Source organism: Leuciscus leuciscus (genome assembly GCF_965113295.1).
Source record: "Leuciscus leuciscus genome assembly, chromosome: 3".
In the NCBI taxonomy this organism is placed as follows: domain Eukaryota; kingdom Metazoa; phylum Chordata; class Actinopteri; order Cypriniformes; family Leuciscidae; genus Leuciscus; species Leuciscus leuciscus.
The window spans coordinates 3,056,689-3,078,971 of NC_138727.1; the positions used below are offsets into that span (position 1 = coordinate 3,056,689).

The 22,283-nt window shown below is 36.6% G+C and overlaps 2 protein-coding genes across 3 annotated transcripts in view; both read right to left on the minus strand.

Moving 5' to 3' along the window:
* Positions 1-11,325, minus strand: part of LOC309494520 (CD48 antigen-like) — a 68,549-nt gene extending 57,224 nt beyond the window's left edge. The window contains exons 1-2 of one of the 2 annotated variants that reach the window (XM_082163952.1): positions 10,883-11,325; positions 9,955-10,251 (exon numbers count right to left, since the gene is read on the minus strand). In XM_082163952.1, coding sequence (XP_082020078.1) covers positions 9,955-10,251; positions 10,883-10,946 — 361 coding nt within the window. In that variant the 5' untranslated portion in view covers positions 10,947-11,325. The remainder of the gene's footprint in view (positions 1-9,954; positions 10,252-10,882) is intronic. The other variant, XM_082163951.1, reaches the window with a different exon arrangement.
* Positions 11,326-14,015: 2,690 nt separating this feature from the next.
* LOC309495286 (uncharacterized protein) lies at positions 14,016-22,283 on the minus strand. Its single transcript, XM_082164955.1, has 6 exons — positions 21,223-22,283; positions 20,451-20,759; positions 19,085-19,348; positions 14,705-14,783; positions 14,307-14,343; positions 14,016-14,114 (listed from the first exon to the last, which is right to left on the minus strand). The coding sequence occupies exons 1-5, from the start codon at positions 21,398-21,400 to the stop codon at positions 14,328-14,330; spliced, it is 846 nt and encodes a 281-aa protein (XP_082021081.1). The 5' UTR covers positions 21,401-22,283; the 3' UTR covers positions 14,016-14,114; positions 14,307-14,327.

Here is a 22,283-nt window from a genome sequence, read left to right on the forward strand (position 1 = left end):
TGACCCAATATTTTTGTTTTGCTTAATTGATGGATCTGGGGTCTTTGTGCCGGCGTAATGCATTTGTCAAAATAAATAAATAAATGGAGTGTGTATTTAGAGTGTGTTCCCAAAAACAGTAGCTGTTTTATAATATCTGACTTACAGTAGGATATAGCCTGACACCAATATTTTTATATATTGTAAATATGTAATTAAATTATACAAACAAAACTGTGATGGATACAGTTTGTAATTGATTCAACTTAATTAAAAAATAAATAAAAATGAAATACTTCACTACTGGCACAAATCTTCTTCTGAATTTTTTTATTTATTTTCAAATAGAAGTCTTTAACAGAATACATTCACATTTTACATTTGACAGAGGATTTTATTCAAAGTGATTTACACTGCATTCTGTGTTTACATTGCCCTGGATCAAACTCTTCACATTGGCACTAGTGCAAAACAATCCCTCTGCCTTGGTAGCTAAATAAAATAGAATTAAAAGCCTTCTCTACTTTCCACCACAAAAGAAAAAAGAAGCAGGAAATTTACTGTAAAATAGTGTAAAATGTATTGTCATGTATTTTTTTCAATGTTTTTCTGAACAATATAAATTTTTTGAAGCAATTTATTTCTTCACAATCACACCTGCAAAACTCTCTGTTTACGTTGGTGACAGTAAGTAATAAATTATATATCTGCATATTTAACAGTACATTCATATATTCATAACCTGAGGATGAAGTTCCAACACCCAGCAGACAGAAAGGTCAAAGAGCAACAGTGAAAGCTGAGAAACAGTCACAGTTCTGAAGACAGATGGTTCAGAGCTGCAGTCGATGCAGTGAAGCTGGGATTCAGAGAGTCCATGATGAGCAGAAGTGTGTGGCATCACACACACTCACAGATGCTGTTTCTGAGGGAAAACAGGTGTTTTATTTATTACATTTATAAAACATATAGCAATGATTTTCCACAAAAAAAATAGATAAGCTTAATCTGTCTTAAAGGTATATCACAAATCAGGTGGCCGTTACTATTTACAGTCAACGTGAATATTTCTTAATACATTTATTACATTACATATTTTTTTTTAAATTGAGCAAATGATAAGCATAGATGAAAGAATGGAAACATATTTGACTATTTTTAAAAGATTAAACACAACAGTTGTCTTACCGTGAAAAGCTATGATAGGAAAAGGATTATAATAATCATCATAGTGATTGAAGGAATGACAGCTGCAACGACACATCCTTTGTTTGATGCTAATGTGGGGGAAAAAATATGTTATAAAACCAATTCCAGGAAAGCATACTGTATTTAAATTATCATAGCAAGTTTATTAAATTATATATTGCATTATTAAAGCAACACCAAAGAACTTTTCCTCTTCGGTCCCCCTACAGGTTGGAAGTGGAATTGTCCATTACCGCTGTCGTAAATAATTTAGCCTAACGCAGCCGACCGTCACACGCTCGCTGTTTATCCAGCACCGGCATTGGAATGAACGATGTCCACAGACAAGGTAGAGTATGTTGCATGATTTTATGAAAGTATGATGTATTGCGACATCAGACACGAAGAAAAACAAAATAATGACTATTGTAACGCTTGCTGTAAAGCAAGTCAAATTTGTAGTTTCTTATGTCTCATTCGAACTACAGAAACGCCACCCGATCTGGCAAACTTGCATAGTGCGGTTATAGCCGATAGAGGGTCGCAAAGCGAAAGCTTAAGTCTCTCCCTGTTACGACTTGATGAACCACCGAAACGATTTTGGAAACATTATTTTAAGGTAAAAAATAATCTTTAGTGTTGCTTTATGCATCTTGCATTACACAATGAAATGAAACACAACTACACTAGCATTGCACAAAGTACTGTGACAGTACCATAGTACAATGATGGTATTAGAGGGTAAAATCCAGCTACTAAACAAAACCATAACTTACAGAAAAAGTACTATAATACTACAATGGTGTTTTGGACATGTGGTATTCTTGAAAGTATCTTGGAGTACCATGTAAATACCACGGTATTAATCAAAGTATCATGGTATTACAATCTGATGCCATTATTGTACAATTACATTGTTTTTTTTGTTTTTCTGCATGTGATGCTAAGTAAAAACAACCATAATAATAATAATGTAAGACTGAAAATACTGGTTGAGGCCTGATTTATGGGACAAAAGGGCCCTGCTGGCTGATTAACATTTGACCTCCCCCAATACAGCCTTTCTTCCTCTCAGAAACTAAGAACCCACACAAGAGCATGGTTTAATGCGAATATTTATCATTGACTGTTATGCTTTTGGTGTCATTTGAAATGTCTCAAAGTGAGTGGTACAGATATCTCATATCCAGATAGATAAAATAAAAGGAAATAAGGTTTATAGAAGTTCATAGGAAACTGGTTTAGAGATAATGCCAGATAAGGCAACCCCCCTTCTGTGGGATAGAAGCCATTTGAGGGTGGTCTCACCCCACCCCCCTTCTCACCTGGTCAGAGGATAAAGGAAGGTGTTCTGGCTCTCTCTGTCTCTTTCTTCTTGGCTGGACGTGGAATTGGATAGGTGATTTCTCTCTCTCTCTCTCTCTCTCTCTCTCTCTCTCTCTCTCTCTCTCTCTTTCCCTTTCTCTCTCTCTATCTCAGGTACAAGCTGGGTAAGATTCTTTGGTGTAACCAATGTATAACCATGTTCTAGATATTTGAATTGATTGTGGAATTGATCTCTGATATCTGAAATATTAAATTGTTACATGTGATTATTATAACTGATTTTGACATTGTTCATTTAATGGTTAAAGGAATAGTCAAACATTCGCTCACTTTTAGTGAGGCACAGATATTATTAAAACCTTTCATTTATGGAGTCAGATGAATTAACGAGTAAATACATATGATTAATGTATTGCAAATTTAACCAACCAATACTTTGCATGAGTGAGGACAGAACACGTGACAACCTTCCCCGTGTATTGGCGAACCGGCAGATTGGGCCAATATAGCGGGCCTTACAAAATGGTGACCTCGGACGTGATCTCAAAACAGATCAAAACAGTTTCACGAGAAATGTCCTTTTCAGCAAGTATTTGGGATTTTAAAATCAACAAGAGGTTTGAACATCTTCTCTTTCTTCCGCCGCGATGGTAAGTAAACTTTTTCTGCCCTTTATAGAAGTGTTGAAGAAATGTTTGCATTGTTTACGGGTCGGAATTAAAGCCCTTTGTTTAGAACGTGATGCGGCAGCCAGATGAAGAATGAAAACCCTTGTGCATTAGATTTTAAAGATCTCCTTGTTTTGCCTAAGCAACAAGAAACGAAACCTAAAGTATAGCATCTTCCAAATAATGAATAATCGATGAAGAGCTAAAAAAGTAAAGCCTAAAAGTTTTAAAATCAGGCGCATGTTTTCCGGCCATTGTTGAAACCAGTTACACTCGAAGAGAATGAGCAAACTAACAGAAAACAGAGAAAGAAAAATCTAAGTTTGTAAAAGATCGGAAAACGTGATTTTATAAATAAAAAAGGCAGACGATAAAACAGGATGATATGATTTACAAGCTAAAACTCAAATATCAAGGCTAATGCTAAGTGCTATTGTCAATGCTAAGCCATGCTGTGCCCAAGGCTAATGCTAAAGGCTAAAGCCATGCTGCGTCCAAACACTTAAACCATGTTTCGTCTCACTGGCTGGGTAGGCCCAAAAGCCACATTGAAAACATTAATATCCTATACTAAACCTAAACTAATCTTGACAAACTCTATATTCCATTAAAATCTTAAACTTTGACACAGATGGAATTAAATTAAGTAATTCAATTTAATTTGGCTTATTTAAGTTCCTCTGAGAAGTAAACCCCTAAAGTATTTGATATGCTGGGATGGAGATCGATCTTTTTTAGAAAGAAGACTATCTAGTCAAAAATCTGGGAAAATTAACTGTAAGCCCATTATTGTGAAATCATGTGTACTGATCATGTCTTGTTTACATTATGGGCCGAAAAGGTTCAGCCTACACTGTACAAACTCAGTAGAAAAGGTCTTAACATGGATGCTATTGACAATGAAATTTTCACTTGGTGGAAAACAGTGGGTAGTAAACAGAAGAAATCAAAACATGGTGAAATAATTGAGGCTTTAAACTTCATAAGTCATAAACGGCTAAATGAGTTAACAAAATTTCTATCTTCGCTTATGGATGCTAAATGTGAAGAAGTGCATTCTAAAAATGCAGAGGCACAAAAGTCTGAGGAAAAGATTCAAGATCTTCAAACACAGCTAGATAAATTACTAGATGAGCTGTTAGCCCTGACTAAAAAGTGTAAAAATCACAAAGACACCATTGCAGATCTTAAGGCTAAGCTAAATGCTAAAAGCAAGTCTCCCAACAAGCTTAACAGCGATTGGGCAAAAAATGTACACTTCTTAGATGAGGCAGCCTGCTCTAATAATCTTGTATCTTTTCAGACAGATGAAGCATGTGATAAAGTTATGAAAAGAGTGCCTGTTTCTGCCCTTAAGGTGATACAGCACCCAAACGGCACAGAGTCACTCATTCGGCGTCCTTTAACAGTAACTGAATGTAGCTTGTTTAAAGCAGAGATCGGACCATTCCCTTTAAAAGGGCCATTCGAACCATGGTGGAGACACATTGTTAGTCTAAAACATGCATTTCAGCTCGAACCAAAAGATATTTGGCAAATTGTTATCAGCTCAATTCCAGATGTTCTGAACTATAAGATACCACAGGTTTTGATGACAGGCACCATTGTGCAGTCAATGCATCAAAATGAGCCTGAGAGCGAAATCTTGAATAGACTAAAACAATGCCTTCGCGAGCTGCGTGGTTGTAGTCCTGTTGGATGGGAATTGATTTTCAATCGGAAACAGAGTACTGAAGAATCGTTTGAGACATATGCAGAAAATATGTTTGAACTTTTTGAGGAGTATTCTGGAATTGAGGGTGTTAACCACAACAATGTAATTGTCCTTGAATTCCTGCTTACAAATGCAGGGCCGCGTGTACAGCAATCACTCATGTGTGGTGCTTCTCCAGCAAAAAACACATTCGAAGGTATTGTTAGTTGGGCAACAAGAATTGAGTCACGAAAACAAATGCATGGTGAGGTAGCTGTGTTAGAATGTCATGAAGATCCTCCATCTGCAGGAGAATTCAGAAAGCCACACTGTGGAAAACTGAACAGATTCTGTAATTCCTGTCACAAAACAGGCCATACAGAGGAAAAGTGTTGGTCACTGGGCAGAGGCAGACCTCCACCCTATTTCATAAAACGCAGACAATCACAATCTAATGACAAAAACCAGCACTCTGCAAGTAACCAAAGCTCAAATGCATCTAAAACTCTTACTGACCTAACAACTTTGGACGCTCGAGGCCTTCAGCTATTAGCGTCATTTGCTAGTCGGGTAGCAGCCCAATAGCAAATAGCTTAAATGTTTAACATCTAAATTCATTGAACCTGTCTGCATTTTCAAATTTGAAATTGTGCTTAACACATCGTGCCCTACACATCGTGCACATAGAACACAATTTGGTTGTTTGTGCTACAACATGCACATAGGCTAATTTAAAGTTTATTCTTTAAACACAGGATTGCTTTACTGTAAGTGTAGTTGAAACACTTAGGCAAAGGTGATATAGATGTTGTATTCTATTGTTTTGCTGTGGGTGTATTTGGAACACTTAGGTAAAAGGGTTGTAGATGTTGTATTCTAGGCCATGTGTCCTGTGTTAACTGAAGTGAACGCGTGTGTCTGTGCTGAATTTGATGGCTATAATGTGATTCACAATGAATTTGAAAATCAGAAACAGTGAACGCATCTCATTAATCCTGAAACAAAAAACCTTTTCATATTTAAGGCTTCAGAGAACGAAATATTGTTATGTTTGAATGTATTCTGAATTACTCTGAGATTAGTTTTTTCCAAAATAGATTAACGGATTCGTATGTTTCCACAACATCAGGAAGTGTGCGGGCGACTTGGATGAGAGGATGGGTTAGTCCGACTAGGATCAGCTTTACGCTGGTTGATTAACCTAGCTTGGACGCTTCCGATGACTTCTGTTCTAATTTAATAGTTTTGGAAAACGGTTGAATTGAGTTCCTGAAGGGCATCCAAGAGGGCTACTGAATATATCTTTGATTGTTGCGCGTTGGGATTACGGCAACGTCCTAGATATTTAGCCATTGCCTCAGCTTCTGATCTTCGGGACTGACCACTTGTGTCGTGCATCCTTAGGAGAAGGACTGCAAAGCGATATAGTTTCCTTATCTATAAACGGAAAAATATAAAGTAAGAGTAAATAGAAGAATCAAACGTTATAATGGCCATTTAAAAAGACTAAATGAGAAGAAAAGGTATTTGAAACCTAGCAAAGGGAAAAAGAAAAACAGCGAATGTACATCTTATCAGCCCTGAGCCAAAAGGCCTTTTAATATTCAAATGTATTGACATGAGAACAAGTAGAGATTTGACCATGCGTTAAGTTGGTCCAGAGACCGAAAACAATATAATTTGACTTGTATTGTTAAAGAATATAATTATATTATAACATGAATTATAATAAACATTATATTACACTCGCCGAGCAGGACAATAATTGGAGAAGTGTGACTTTCATCATTAAAATTGAATTTCTGAAACAGAATTTCATTTGTGTGCTACCCAGTGCCAAAAAGGGTCGGAGTATGCTTTTATTTTTCACCGTTAGAAAACACGGCTAGGAGTGTGGCACAGGTAATAGCACGCTAAATAATCCTTGACTGGGGTGCACCAACTGAATTGAATCTGATAAGATAAGTAGATAAGTAAATTTACGAGGAGGGTGTGAAATGCTAAACAGCAGAAAGAAGCACCACAGTTTTTTGCAGGTCAAAAAATATCTGCACAAATTAAAATGTGTGAATGCATTGCACATGCAGCGGACTGAAGGCTGAACTGAAAAAGCAGCTTCAGGTGTCACAACACACTGAGACAACAGCAACAATTCAGACGTGGTCAATGAAACTCGGTTTCATGTGACATCTGGAATTAAAATTGCTAACAAGTAAAAGAATTCTACACGTCTGAATTTAATGCTTTTGAAATATTGGAATTATCTGTGGTTCGCTCTCCTCTGTTTTCTGTCTCAGGCTTAGGCTACTTCTGCAAAATGGTGGAGCCCACCTGGAGCAAATCCAGGACAGCGGCATTGTTCGAACATAACCTGAGACTCGGGAGATGGGTGAAAAGACATTATAAAAGGCCTTTTCACACGTCACACTATCACACTACTGCATAAATATGGCCTCCCAGTTTAGAACTGGATCGAACTTTGCAACACAATTGTTATAGATTAGATTCCACCCATCTCCTAGACATGAACACTGAACACACCCCTCCATCACTATACCCTCACAGCAACATCACCTGGGGTAGATGGTCTATCCAGGCTGAACACTACACATCAGACGAAGATGTGTCATCTTCACACTAACAGATCCAGATAGCTTCACACACACAGGGTGGAGCTGATCTCATGATCATGGTCTAACAGAGACACAGAGAATAGCATACGCTATTCACAACAAACTGCTAACTAATGTAACACACATGGACAACTGAATGGCTACAGTCACAAATCAAGACAAATTCTAAGGCAGACCTGCCATTAAATTTCAAACTCTATGATTGTTGGTGGGAGTTGGAAGATCAGAGGGCCCCTGATTTCTCAACTTACCACTAATAACAGAAACATAAGTAAAATGGATAAATCTGAAGTGAGACCAATTCAGTCAAGTACAAAAATTTACAATTCAACTCTGTCATCGACTGTGACTTAGCCAGATCAATACACACACTCTCAAACACACTCTCAAACACACTCTCTCACAGACACACACACCAACACACACACCCACACACACACACACACACACACACACACACACACACAGACAAAAACACACTCTGACATTCTAAAAAAAAAATTCTCACACAAACACACAAAACCATTGATTGGTTTACACCGACCTGCATTTCTGAAACCTATTTTGATTTTAATTTTTTGAAACTTATTTTGATTTCTGCATTTTTTCCTTTGAGTAATTCAGAAAAACATTTCTGAAACTTATTTTGATTTTAATTTCTGAAACTTATTTTGATTTCCTTTGAGTAATTCAGAAAAACATTTCTGAAACTTATCTGCATATTGTCCATTTTACTTGCAACAATGTATTTGGACATCAATTCAATTGAATCTCTGTTTGGTTACACCAAAATAGCACTGGTTGTTTTGTTAGAATGCCATTTATTTAAATGTTTCTAGAAACAGGGTAAGAGCTTGTAAGATCTTCCTTTGTCCTTCCTTGACCCTCTATAGGAGTACTATTGACGTGGTAATTTAAAATCAGGTAATTAATGAGACCAAACGTACCACTCACAATTGCTGACATGAACATGGTATTTTACATTGAACATGACATGATTTTTCCTTATTGCATTATGCGTTCCTATGCATTTCCTTACGACTGTAAGTTCATATGTGCTCAATCGTGAAGCGGACATTGAAGATGCTTTTCAGGTGTCTCACACAAAGCCGTGAGGACCAAAGGAGAAGCCCTTCATCCACTGAGGTCTGCCCAGACAACCGTACCGCTGGAGGTGACAGGGTTGGTCAAGAAGGGTCAGATCATCATCGTGGAGAAGGTGCCAGGGAAGCGGAAGTTTCTCCATGAAGGAATGACACGTCAACTGAACAAGTCACAAAAGGTCCAGATTGACTCTATGAACTTTACTCACGTCACAGGATTACAGGAAGAGAACCTGAATGCATTCGTCCACCAGCTGGACTCAAGCTATACACCTGGTGAGAACAGGTGTTCTGCAGGTGAACACTGCCCACTGAGCTTCTACAGATGCCAACATTGCAAAGACAACTTTTGTGCTACATCTTCAAGGATTATAACAAACGTCTTACTGTGACCCCGTAAGTGTTCATCGGAATGTGACCCACGGGATCAAGGAGGGAAACTGTAAGACTGAAAATACTGGTTGAGGCCTGATTTATGGGACAAAAGGGCCCTGCTGGCTGATTAACATTTGACCTCCCCCAATACAGCCTTTCTTCCTCTCAGAAACTAAGAACCCACACAAGAGCATGGTTTAATGCGAATATTTATCATTGACTGTTATGCTTTTGGTGTCATTTGAAATGTCTCAAAGTGAGTGGTACAGATATCTCATATCCAGATAGATAAAATAAAAGGAAATAAGGTTTATAGAAGTTCATAGGAAACTGGTTTAGAGATAATGCCAGATAAGGCAACCCCCCTTCTGTGGGATAGAAGCCATTTGAGGGTGGTCTCACCCCACCCCCCTTCTCACCTGGTCAGAGGATAAAGGAAGGTGTTCTGGCTCTCTCTGTCTCTTTCTTCTTGGCTGGACGTGGAATTGGATAGGTGATTTCTCTCTCTCTCTCTCTCTCTCTCTCTCTCTCTCTCTCTCTTTCCCTTTCTCTCTCTCTATCTCAGGTACAAGCTGGGTAAGATTCTTTGGTGTAACCAATGTATAACCATGTTCTAGATATTTGAATTGATTGTGGAATTGATCTCTGATATCTGAAATATTAAATTGTTACATGTGATTATTATAACTGATTTTGACATTGTTCATTTAATGGTTAAAGGAATAGTCAAACATTCGCTCACTTTTAGTGAGGCACAGATATTATTAAAACCTTTCATTTATGGAGTCAGATGAATTAACGAGTAAATACATATGATTAATGTATTGCAAATTTAACCAACCAATACTTTGCATGAGTGAGGACAGAACACGTGACAACCTTCCCCGTGTATTGGCGAACCGGCAGATTGGGCCAATATAGCGGGCCTTACAATAATAATAATAATATGATGCATTAATAATATTAATGAATAATCAGCATCCACTCACCCATAACAGTCAATGTGAATCTTTGTGCCTGCTCTTTACCGCTGATGTCAATGGTATAAACTCCACTATGTTCGATTATTAGGTTCTTAATCGTGATTTGTCCGGTCGCTGTATCAAGAGTCGTGATGCCATTGAATCTCAGATTCGGGTTTAGAGTTTCTCCGTCTTCCCATTCAATCACCTTAACAGTTTCACCATCTTTAATGCGTTTCCATGTGATGCTGGAGACAGAAGCAGGAAGAGGTTTATCTGGGCGAAAGGAAACTTCTTCACCCACTGCTTTCACCACCTCTGTACCTAATAATTAAAATATGAGAGATTATGTTAGTCAACATTCAACAAGAAAGTCTGGTCTAGCTGTGTAATTTCCAGGAAGTGAATATAGCCCTTGCTTGATGGTAAACGAAATTAGAAAATAAAAAATAAGGTCAATACAGAAACTCTTCAGTCTCTTCTGTCATTTGATATTCAAGAAATTGAGTACAATACTATGATAATAGTTATTAGTTATGTAACTAACTTATAGGGACAGATTTACTAAACAGAGCAAATTAGTGTGAGAGGGCAATCCCAAAACAGTGTGTAACGTTTAGCGAGTGATCTACTGACGATGTGCAAATGAAAGAACAGATCATTTCCATAATGAGCAACACAATCTACCAGTAAATCACCTTGTGTGATTCATTTAAATAATCTCCTCCCGCCATAAATGTTGCGCCTGAAAGTGAAACTCATGCAATAATGAAGGTCCACCGCAAACCCTGTCCATCCTATTCAGAGCTAATTTTTCACAGCGTGTCTTTATTAAATCCTGACAGTCGTTTTTAAAGCCAAAAGAGGGTTTGCACTGGAGGAGGAAGCTGTTAGTAAATCTGACCCTGTTTCGGTTTGCCAAGGACGGCGTGTTATTTCCACGTTAATAACTCACCTGAAACAGCTCCTGTGGTGAAGAACACAACGACGGAGATCAACGTCAAGAGTTGAAGTGACATTTTTGTTAGAAAACGTAGCCTACACTTTATTCACTTGTCTTCGAGACTTTGCTCAGAGACACAAACACACATGGTGAGGGGTGGGCGGATCGATCCTGAAGCATCGATACTTTCGATACTGACGTGGTATCGAAAAGGATCGATCCTCACATAAAAATATCGATCCAAATGTGTGTGTTTATTTTAATTAATGTAATTTAAAAAAAATAATTAAGCACGCAATTCAGTGCGTAAAATAAGCTTCTAAGTGGAAAAATAAGCGAATGTTAGCGGATAATTGTGTAGGACAGAACTTTTTCTCCTAGTGGATACAAGACAAAACCAATCAATCACAGAGAGCGTTCGATGCTGGTGCCTCGCTGAGCTCACAAGCCCAGTGCGTTTGGGAAAACCTTGCTTTAGATGACAGAGAAACAATCGGGAGTTATTTCGCAATAAACAAACCAAAAGTGTACATACCGGTTCAAAATGTTGACGTCAGTAAGATTTTTTTTAATGAAATTATTTATTTTTATTCAACAAGGATCGATGCATTCAATTGATCAAAAGTGACAGTCTAGGGTTTTACACTGTTAAAAAAAAATCGGCTTTATATAAATGCTGTTCTTTCAACTTTGTTCATCAAATAATTCTGCATAAAATGTATCATGGTAATAATAAGAAATGTTTCCTGAGCAGCAAATCAGAATTAAAATGAATTATCATCATGACTGGAGTAATGATGCCAAAAATTCAGCTTTGATCACATGAATAAATTACATTTTACTATGACATAGAAAACAGATAGCCTTTGTTAAATTGTAATATTACAGTTTTTACTGTATTTTTGATCAAATAAATGCAGAAGAGAATTAAAAATCTTACAGACCCCAAACTTTTGAACAGTAGGCTAGTACTATAATTAGGGTAGTTTTGTAAAAGTCACTGACTAATTACAGGCGAGTTGAGAGCACAAATCACAAAATATTTAGACCTAGTAGTCATGAAAACGTATTCAGATTTAGCATATTAATGATGCATTCACCTCATAAATCATGACACACTGCTCTAGCACAGGAAAGTGCATACAAGTTCAAGTGCATGCTTTTAAAATGAAAAAGTATTGGTATCGGTATCGATATCGGCGATACTGGCCCTGTATTTACTTGGTATCAGATCGATACCGAAATTTGCAGTATTGCCCACGACTAGTGTAAGAACAGAGGAAGTTTGAAAACGCCTGGCATTGTGTTTGTCTTCCACTAGTAAAGGGTCACTGCTGCCATCTTACGTTCATTGCAAATGTGTGAAATTAACCCGTTTAATCCCAAACTTTTCCCAGACGTGAGAATATCCATATGAGGTGTCATTAGTTGCCCCTGGAAATAATCAATAATCATTTTTATTGTGAACAATTGTGACCGGTGGGATAATGTGTATAGTACACAGTATACTGACAATTCTTATAGCCTATACCGGCCCAGTTATTTAACACATTTTAAACTCTTTCATCCACTCTTTAAAAACCTTTATACAACACTTATAGAAATACTGAGATAAAAATAAATAAAATAAAAATACAACCATCTATATTTTCCCACCGGTCACTATCATTCTATGACCACACTCAACAAAACTGAATAATTGTGAATTCATATATGAATACTAGACACTTTAAAGATAATGTGTACCAAAAATCTTTGTAATGTCTTTATGTTAACTTTCTTTACTAACCTTTTGTGTTGGAGCTTTGATGCAGAGATCATCTATGGTGCAAACAAGAATTAAACTGCTCTGGTCATGTGACATTTTGGACTTACCATGTGAAACAACACAACATTTAATTGAGACCCTTTATTCTCTCCATATTTGCCGGAAATGCACTAAAACAGCAGTCAGTAAAATTTTTAGAGCTTCATAAATGAAGACTTTCTTTACGGTCACTATTGTGACCAGTCTGGCACAACACAAGTGTGTCTGCCTCCAGCAAGACTACAAACCACAACCATAATGCATGAAAAATAACCACACTAGATGCATTCACATTTTACAGAGGATTTTATTCAAAGTGACACACTGCATTCAATGTTTACTATTTTATTGGTTCATGTCCCTTTATCAAACTCATCATATTTTGGATGTGAGTGCAGAACAATTTGTAGCTTCATGAAACAGAATTAAATGCCTTCTCTGCTTTTCTCCACAAAAGAAAAATTAATAGATGATTTGTTTATTTATACGCTACTCTCTGTTTGGTGCCAGTAAGATATTCTCATCTTGTCAATAAGCATTTGCATATTTAACCATAGATTTATATATTCAGAACCAGACGAGACAGTAAAAGTTCTGAAGGCACAGACGGTTAAAGGGATAGTTCACTTTGAAATTAATTTTTGGTATGTTTTAGCTTACCTCAAGGTCTATGGTCACGGTCTCAAAGAGCATGCACAGAGTTCAAATTCAAACAATTCCCCGTCGTCCAAATTAAACAATTCCCCATCGTAAGTACACATTGATGGCCTAAGACACGAGACGAGCGGTTTGTGTGAGAAAACGAACAGTATTTATATCGTTTTTACCTCTTATACACAGCCATGTCCAAGTGATCTGATCTGACGTGTACGCAGACTGGTGCATAGATATATACTCACTAGACGTCGCCTTAAAGACATTCGTTCCAATGAACTGCCGTAGCCAAGGCGACATCTAGTGTATATATCTATGCACCAGTCTGCGTACACATCAGATCAGATCACTCGGACATGGCTGTGTTCAAGAGGTAAAAACGATATAAATACTGTTCGTTTTCTCACACAAACCGCTCGTTTCGTGTCTTAGGCCATCAATGTGTACTTACGATGGGGAATTGTTTAATTTGGACGACGGGGAATTGTTTTAATTTGGACTCTGTGCATGCTCTTTGAGACAGTGACCATAGACCTGCATTATATGACTGACAGACAAGAACGGTTTGACCTAAAAATATCAAAATTGAAACTACTGCGGAAAAACAGACACCTACATCTTGGATGCCCTTGAGGTAAGCTAAAACATACCAAAACTTTTTTTCAAAGTGAACTATCCCTTTAAGAGCAGATGCTTTAGTAAAATGTGTCGAGAAGATCCACATGTGGCTTTCCATTTGAAGGTTCATGATGAGCATCAGTCATTCACTCATGAATGTCATTTCTGAGGAGAAAAAAAACTGTAAATAATGCTTGTTTTTAAATGTACATTATAAAAAAAACATACAGTATTAGTTTCTTGGATGCTGATTGGTCACAGCTGCACAGAACCCATAGAGACCAAGATTAATTGTTTTCTATAATGCTGCATACAGTAAAGATTTTCCACGAGGAATTAAGAAACTAAGACACTTACTCTACTAGTGTGTCTCCCAAGCTAGCAGCAGAAACACCTTAAAGAACAACAGTGACAAATTAATCATTTACACTAGTCATTTACAGTCAACATGACATTATAATCAACCCTATTTATACTAAATACACATTTTTATTTTTTACTGTGAATGATTAATGAGCTGCTGACAAAATTAAGGTCTTTACAAATTCTGCCATTTTTCACAATTTAATAAATTCCCAGATACAATCAAGTCCTGCCTTGCAATATCTGCTTTCACAAAGAATGTGACATTATGGAAGTAAAAAAGGTTGCAAAGGGCAAATTTCTTCAAGTGTGGGGCAGTGGTTCAAATGCTGTGTTGAGCAAATGATAAAGAAACACATTTCAGATGTTTAAAAGATTAAATTCAGTCTTACCATATAATCAGGATCAAGAACAGGACCCCAGCGATGAAAGGGACGACAATTGCAGTGACTAATACTGTGTTTGAACCTTCTGTAGAAAAAAATTGGTTATTACAGTTGGCATGAAATGAAAATTCACTTATCTGTTTTCTAAATGCATGTTATAGATCTTATTCGATTTTTAAGGTTATTAATTAATAAGGGAATTATTAAATTGCATCTTGCATTACTGAATTATAGCATTACCTAAATGATAGAATATAGCTAGAAACTTAAATAGCCTACTTTACGTAAGTATGTGAATGTATGCAAGCACTGGCCAGTATGAAAGCTTGTTTCTTCCACGAGAAACAAAACAAAAACATAATTGTAATTTTTTGTCTCACAATTCAGACATTATGACAATTGTGAGTTTTTATCTCATAATTCGGAGACAAAAGTCGGAGAAATAGGTAAAGTCAGAAATACGAAATAAAAAAGTTAGAACTGCGAGACAAACTCGCAATTGAGAGAAAATAGTCAGATGTTCGAGATATAAACTCGAAAATGCAACAACAAAAAAGTCAGAGGTGTAATAAACTCGGAATTGTGATATAAAAAAAAGTCAGAAGTGTGAGATATAAACTCAGAATTGAGAGGAAAAGGTCAGAAGTGCAAGATATAAACTCAGAATTGAAAGAAAAAAACAGAAGTGCACGACATAAACTCGAAATTGTGAGGAAAAAAAGTCAGAAGTGTGAGATATAAACTCAGAATTGAGAGGAAAAAATCAGAAGTGTGAAATATAAACTCGAAATTGTGAGGAAAAAGTCAGAAGTGTGAGACAAACTCGGAATTGTGAGAAAAAAACAGAAGTGTGAGATATAAACTCAGAATTGAGAGAAAAAAGTCAGAAGTGTGAGATATAAACTCAGAATTGAGAGAAAAAAGTCAGAAGTGTGAGACAAACTCGGAATTGTGAGAAATAAACAGAAATGCGAGATATAAACTCGAAGTTGTGAGGAAAAAAGTCAGAAGTTAGAGCTATAAACTCGAAATCTGAGAAAAAAAGTCTTAAGTGTGAGATATAAACTCAGAATTGAGAGGAAAAGGTCAGAAGTGCAAGATATAAACTCAGAATTGAAAGAAAAAAACAGAAGTGCACGACATAAACTCGAAATTGTGAGGAAAAAAAGTCAGAAGTGTGAGATATAAACTCAGAATTGAGAGGAAAAAATCAGAAGTGTGAAATATAAACTCGAAATTGTGAGGAAAAAGTCAGAAGTGTGAGACAAACTCGGAATTGTGAGAAAAAAACAGAAGTGTGAGATATAAACTCAGAATTGAGAGAAAAAAGTCAGAAGTGTGAGACAAACTCGGAATTGTGAGAAATAAACAGAAATGCGAGATATAAACTCGAAGTTGTGAGGAAAAAAGTCAGAAGTTAGAGCTATAAACTCGAAATCTGAGAAAAAAAGTCTTAAGTGTGAGATATAAACTCAGAATTGAGAGAAAAAAGTCAGAAGTGTGAGATATAAACTCGAAATTGGAGAAAAAAAGTCTGAAATGTGAGATATAAACTCAGAATTGAGAGAAAAAAGTCAGAAGTGTGAGATATAAACTCGAAATTGGAGAAAAAAAGTCAGAAGTGTGAGATATAAACTCAGAATTGCGAGAAAAAAGTCAGAAGTGTGAGATATAAACTCGAAATTGTGAGAAAAAAGTCAGAAGTGTGGGATATAAACTCAGAATTGTGAGAAAAAAGTCAGAAGTGTGAGATATAAACTCAAAATTGAGAGAAAAAAGTCAGAAGTGTGAGATATAAATTCAGAATTGAGAGAAAAAAGTCAGAAGTGTGAGATATAAACTCAGAATTGTGAGAAAAAAGTCAGAAGTGTGAGATATAAACTCGAAATTGGGAGAAAAAAGTCAGAAGTATGAGATATAAACTCAGAATTGTGAGAAAAAAGTCAGAAGTGTGAGATATAAACTCGAAATTGTGAGAAAAAAGTCAGAAGTGTGAGATATAAACTCAAAATTGTGAGAAAAAAATCAGAAGTGAGAGACAAACTTGGAATTGTGAGAAATAAACAGAAATGCGAGATATAAACTCGAAATTGTGAGGAAAAAAGTCAGAAGTGAGAGATATAAACTCGAAATCAGAGAAAAAAAGTCTTAAGTGTGAGATATAAACTCAGAATTGAGAGAAAAAAGTCAGAAGTGTGAGAAATAAACTCAGATTTGAGAGAAAAAAGTCAGAAGTATGAGTCAAATTCGGAATTATGAGAAAAAACAGAAGTGCGAGATATAATCTCGAAATTGTGAGAAAGAAGTCAGAAGTGAGAGATATAAACTCGAAATCGGAGAAAAAAAGTCTGAAGTGTGAGATATAAACTCAGAATTGAGAGAAAAAAGTCAGAAGTGTGAGATATAAACTCGAAATTGTGAGAAAAAAGTCAGAAGTGTGAGATATAAACTCAGAATTGTGAGAAAAAAGTCAGAAGTGTGAGATATAAACTCGAAATTGTGAGAAAAAAGTCAGAAGTGTGAGATATAAACTCAAAATTGTGAGAAAAAAATCAGAAGTGAGAGACAAACTTGGAATTGTGAGAAATAAACAGAAGTGTGAGATATAAACTCAGAATTGTGAGAAAAAAGTCAGAAGTGTGAGATATAAACTCAGAATTGAGAGAAAAAAGTCAGAAGTGTGAGATATAAACTCAGAATTGTGAGAAAAAAGTCAGAAGTGTGAGATATAAACTCGAAATTGTGAGAAAAAAGTCAGAAGTGTGAGATATAAACTCAGAATTGTGAGAAAAAAGTCAGAAGTGTGAGATATAAACTCAGAATTGTGAGAAAAAAGTCAGAAGTGTGAGATATAAACTCGAAATTGTGAGAAAAAAGTCAGAAGTGTGAGATATAAACTCAAAATTGTGAGAAAGAAATCAGAAGTGCGAGATATAAACTCAGAATGGAGAGGAAAAAGTCAGAAGTGCGAGATATAAACTCAGAATTGAGAGGAAAAAGTCAGAAGTGCGAGATATAAACTCAGAATTGAGAGAAAAAAGTCAGAAGTGCGAGATATAAACTCGAAATTGTGAGAAAAAAGTCAGAAGTGTGAGATATAAACTCAGAATTGAGAGAAAAAAGTCAGAAGTGTGAGATATAAACTCGAAATTGTGAGAAAAAAGTCAGAAGTGTGAGATATAAACTCAGAATTGTGAGAAAAAAGTCAGAAGTGTGAGATATAAACTCGAAATTGTGAGAAAAAAAGTCTGAAGTGTGAGATATAAACTCAGAATTGAGAGAAAAAAGTCAGAAGTGTGAGATATAAACTCGAAATTGTGAGAAAAAAGTCAGAAGTGTGAGATATAAACTCAGAATTGTGAGAAAAAAGTCAGAAGTGTGAGATATAAACTCAAAATTGTGAGAAAGAAATCAGAAGTGCGAGATATAAACTCAGAATGGAGAGGAAAAAGTCAGAAGTGCGAGATATAAACTCAGAATTGAGAGGAAAAAGTCAGAAGTGCGAGATATAAACTCAGAATTGAGAGAAAAAAGTCAGAAGTGCGAGATATAAACTCGAAATTGTGAGAAAAAAGTCAGAAGTGTGAGATATAAACTCAAAATTGTGAGAAAAAAGTCAGAAGTGCGAGATATAAACTCGAAATTGTGAGAAAAAAGTCAGAAGTGCGAGATATAAACTCAAAATTGTGAGAAAAAAGTCAGAAGTGCGAGATATAAACTCAAAATTGTGAGAAAAAAGTCAGAAGTGAGAGATATAAACTCAGAATTGAGAGGAAAAAGTCAGAAGTGTGAGATATAAACTCGAAATTGTGAGAAAAAAGTCAGAAGTGCGAGATATAAACTCGAAATTGTGAGAAAAAAGTCAGAAGTGCGAGATATAAACTCGAAATTGTGAGAAAAAAGTCAGAAGTGAGAGATATAAACTCAGAATTTTGAGAAAAAAGTCAGAAGTGTGAGATATAAACTCAGAATTTTGAGAAAAAAATCAGAAGTGTGAGATATAAAATCAGAATTGAGAGGAAAAAGTCAGAAGTGTGAGATATAAACTCAGAATTTTGAGAAAAAAGTCAGAAGTGTGAGATACAAACTCAAAATTGTGAGAAAAAAGTCAGAAGTGTGAGATATAAACTCAGAATTTTGAGAAAAAAGTCAGAAGTGTGAGATATAAACTCGAAATTGTGAGAAAAAGTCAGAAGTTTAAGATGTAAACTTGGAATTGAGAGAAAAAAATACTTTCAGTTAAAATTTTGCAATTCATGGATGTGCAAAAAGTATTGGCATGCATGCAATTTATAATTGAATACCAAGCGCTTGCGTACTTGTGTAAAAATGGTTGTGGCCTGATGATATCCAGTAAGGTGATTAATGTTATTACTTTAGTCTTACCATCAAACAGATCTCTCTCATACACTGGATCACTGGTCTCCTCGTTCACGGCGCTCTTCAGTGTGCAGCTGTAGGAGTTCTCTGGGTTACTGCTCTTGGTCACTGTTAATACCCTCGTATTACGATCTCTGTACAGCGTCCCTCCAGCTGAGTTCCAGATTACTGTACTTTCAGCGGGTCCATCATCATCACAACTCAAGGAACATTCAGGAACATCTTCCAATTTGCACCCAATTTTATTAATATAAGGTTTGCGGACAGGCTCTGTGAATTAAGATGAAAATTAACATATATTATATTGTCACGATTACCCGTGAGAGTGCCCATCATTACCACCCGCACTACTGTCATTCCCTAATGAAACTACATTTCCCATAACTCTCTGCCTGGACTCATCATTCCTGATTGCATCCACCTGTGTCTCATTACCTTGTTTAACTCACCCTATAATAGCCTGGGTTTCACATCCATTCCCTGGACAGTCTAATGCTGCGTTCACACCAAACGCGAATAGAGCGTCTGGTACGAGTGATTTGCGAGTGACACGTTTGGCGTGGCGTGGCGTGGCGTGGCGTGGCGTGGCGTGGCGTGGCGTGGCGTGGCGTGGCGTGGCGTGGCGTGGTGGACGCAAATTTGCCTCATTTGTGCGTCCGGTTAGGGTTAGGGTTAGGGTTAAATGGCTGGCTCCATTTATCATCAAAACAAAAATAATTACTGATTAGGTGGGTGAGGGTGAGGGTGACCCTCGGGACAACAGGTCATCAAACTGGGCGCGGTACAGGCGGAAGTACCGCTGAAAGCGGCCGTCATCCAGGCGCAGCTCCTGGAGCAAGTGGTGAAACTCGCCAAACTGCATCCGGAGGGTCTGGTGGATACGGCGACGATGACCCCTACGCCGCTGTTCTGCTCTCCAGAGCAATACGAGCGGTGACTCTCTCGATTAATGCTCGATCAACATCAGCCATCTTGCAAACAGACAACCGCCTAGCACTTGCCCCTCCCACAAGAAGCGGATTTCTCCTCGGACGCGCGGCAATTTCGCTTCAAACGCTTGCTTTATACGTGCAACCTATTCGCTTTGGACACGCGAAAGAACAAAGAAATTACAAAAATACTAAATATCTAAATAACTAAAATTTAAATAAACATGAAAAATTTAAATGAAAGCTAATTCACAATATAATAAAATTATATAAAAAATACTGGTGTATTTTTGTCCATCAAAAAGAAAATTATAATTTGAAATAATGTGTTAATGTTTATATACATTTTTGTTATGACCCAGAACGAATACATTAGTTGTGTTATTACTAAATTATTTCTAATTATGATGATGAAAATGAAATGTGCCAGTATTTTGACTCACCTATAACAGTCAGAGTGAATTGTTTTCTTTGCTCTTTACTGTTGATGTCGAGGGTATACACTCCAGTGTGTATGAGCTGTAGATATCTTAAAGTGAGTTCTCCATTGTGTTTGTCCAGGCTTGCGTGGGATCTGAATTTAGGGTTGGGAATTTCAGTGCTGTCATCCTCCCGGTCCCATTCAATGACCTTCACAACAACTCCAGTATTGTCTCTGTGTTTCCATGTGATGCTGGTGGTACTGGGAGACACAGATCCAGACACTGGAGTGAACGTAGTTTCACTATTCACCGCTTTCATCACATTATCACCTGAAGAGAAATTATATATTACCACATTATATAAACTTTTAAGCAAGTTTGACATTGCATAGTATTATTTTTTATTTTATTTTTAAAAACATTTTTTAAAAAAAATCATTGTTTTAACAACCACTTAGTTTTCAAAATATTTTTTTATTTTAAGATTTAAGATATTCAATCAAATTCACAGTGCAATGGACTTTTGTGGTTGTAATTTTTAACCACTCTTGAAACCCCAAGGCACCAAATTAAACACAATTTAAGAGGTTTGATTTTCTTTTAAAGTGAAGACTTCTTACACTAAAAAGGACACACACACACAAAAAAAAACCTTTTGGACATGTATGAGTAGTACCATGATTTTCTCAAGCTTTAAGTATCTTGGAGTGTTTTGCAAATTCCAAATAATCATTCGGTACCATGATATAACTAACTTATACTGTATGTACTAAAGTCTGAACTATTACAGTACCTGAAACAGCTTCGCAGATGATCAAGATCCAGAGAATATGAGAACATCTGAAGAACATCTTCACGCTGCTTTTCTTCTTCTCTTTCGATGTCCTTGGTTTTGTGTGAGTGTATAATTTAGTGAAGGCATGTAACAGAGCTGTTGTCTGTCTCGAGTCTGTGGGTTGGGCTGGGTTCATGATCTTTCAGTGCCCTCTTGTGGCACAGAGGAAGGTTCAATGTGAAATGAACTTCACCGAAAATACAAGAGAACCTCTGCTTGATTGTGTGACACATGTTTATACCCTTTCTCTAAGGTAAAAGAAGCGTCTTTCAAAATAATAAATTGATTTTACCCTGACAAATATTTCATTACTAAATATAGGCAAAAGCTAATATTGATAATGCTCATTTTGCCATGTTGCTGTTTGAACATGAAAAGCTCTGCAAAGTCCCTCCAGCAGGAGTTATTCTCTATATCAGTGGGCGCGTTTCCATTACAGATTTGCACAAAACTTTAGCGATTTTTTTTTCTAAATGTCGACAAAAAACTATTGCGAAATGACGGCGTTTCCATTAACTGATGTTATGCGTTATGCCACTGCACTGGCTATTCATCTAAGGAGACGTATGTGTGTGTTATTCAAGCATTAATGGTAAGGAAAGACCTGGCTGGTGTTTCTGGGTGTTTCTCCCTCATATCTGCGTCGAGGTCTTGATTGTGGCATTTCTTTGAGGTTTAGAATCCAGTATTCCTGTAATTCTTTTGTCTTTTATGAATCTAATAAAGAACTCTGTCTTGTATTCTGTCCAAACACACCGTGTCATTACGTCAGGTGACCTGTAAATGCGCAAAAACTGTTTCCATTGCAGTTTTGCGAAATATTTTGCACAAAAACTTTGCAATAAATGGGAGTTTTTGCGAAATTTACGTGTTTCCATTGGGCGTATTTTCAATAAAAAATGTCAATTTGCGCAATTTGAAGGGTAATGGAAACGCGGCTAGTGTCAGTGTTTCTGAACTCCCTGAAATGCCTCCATTGTAGTCTTGAGTTTTCTTCCGGGAACAAAAGCGTCACAATA

What these genes read in the sequence shown, in the direction of transcription:
- LOC309495286 (XM_082164955.1), bottom strand. Translation starts at nt 21,400, where the DNA reads ATGAACCCAGCCCAACCCACAGACTCGAGACAGACAACAGCTCTGTTA. An exon ending in CATCTGCGAAGCTGTTTCAG is followed by an intron (nt 20,760 to 21,222) that starts GTACTGTAATAG and finishes ATTTCTCTTCAG; the next exon opens with GTGATAATGTGATGAAAGCG. An exon ending in TGAGAGAGATCTGTTTGATG is followed by an intron (nt 14,784 to 19,084) that starts GTAAGACTAAAG and finishes TTTTTTCTACAG; the next exon opens with AAGGTTCAAACACAGTATTA.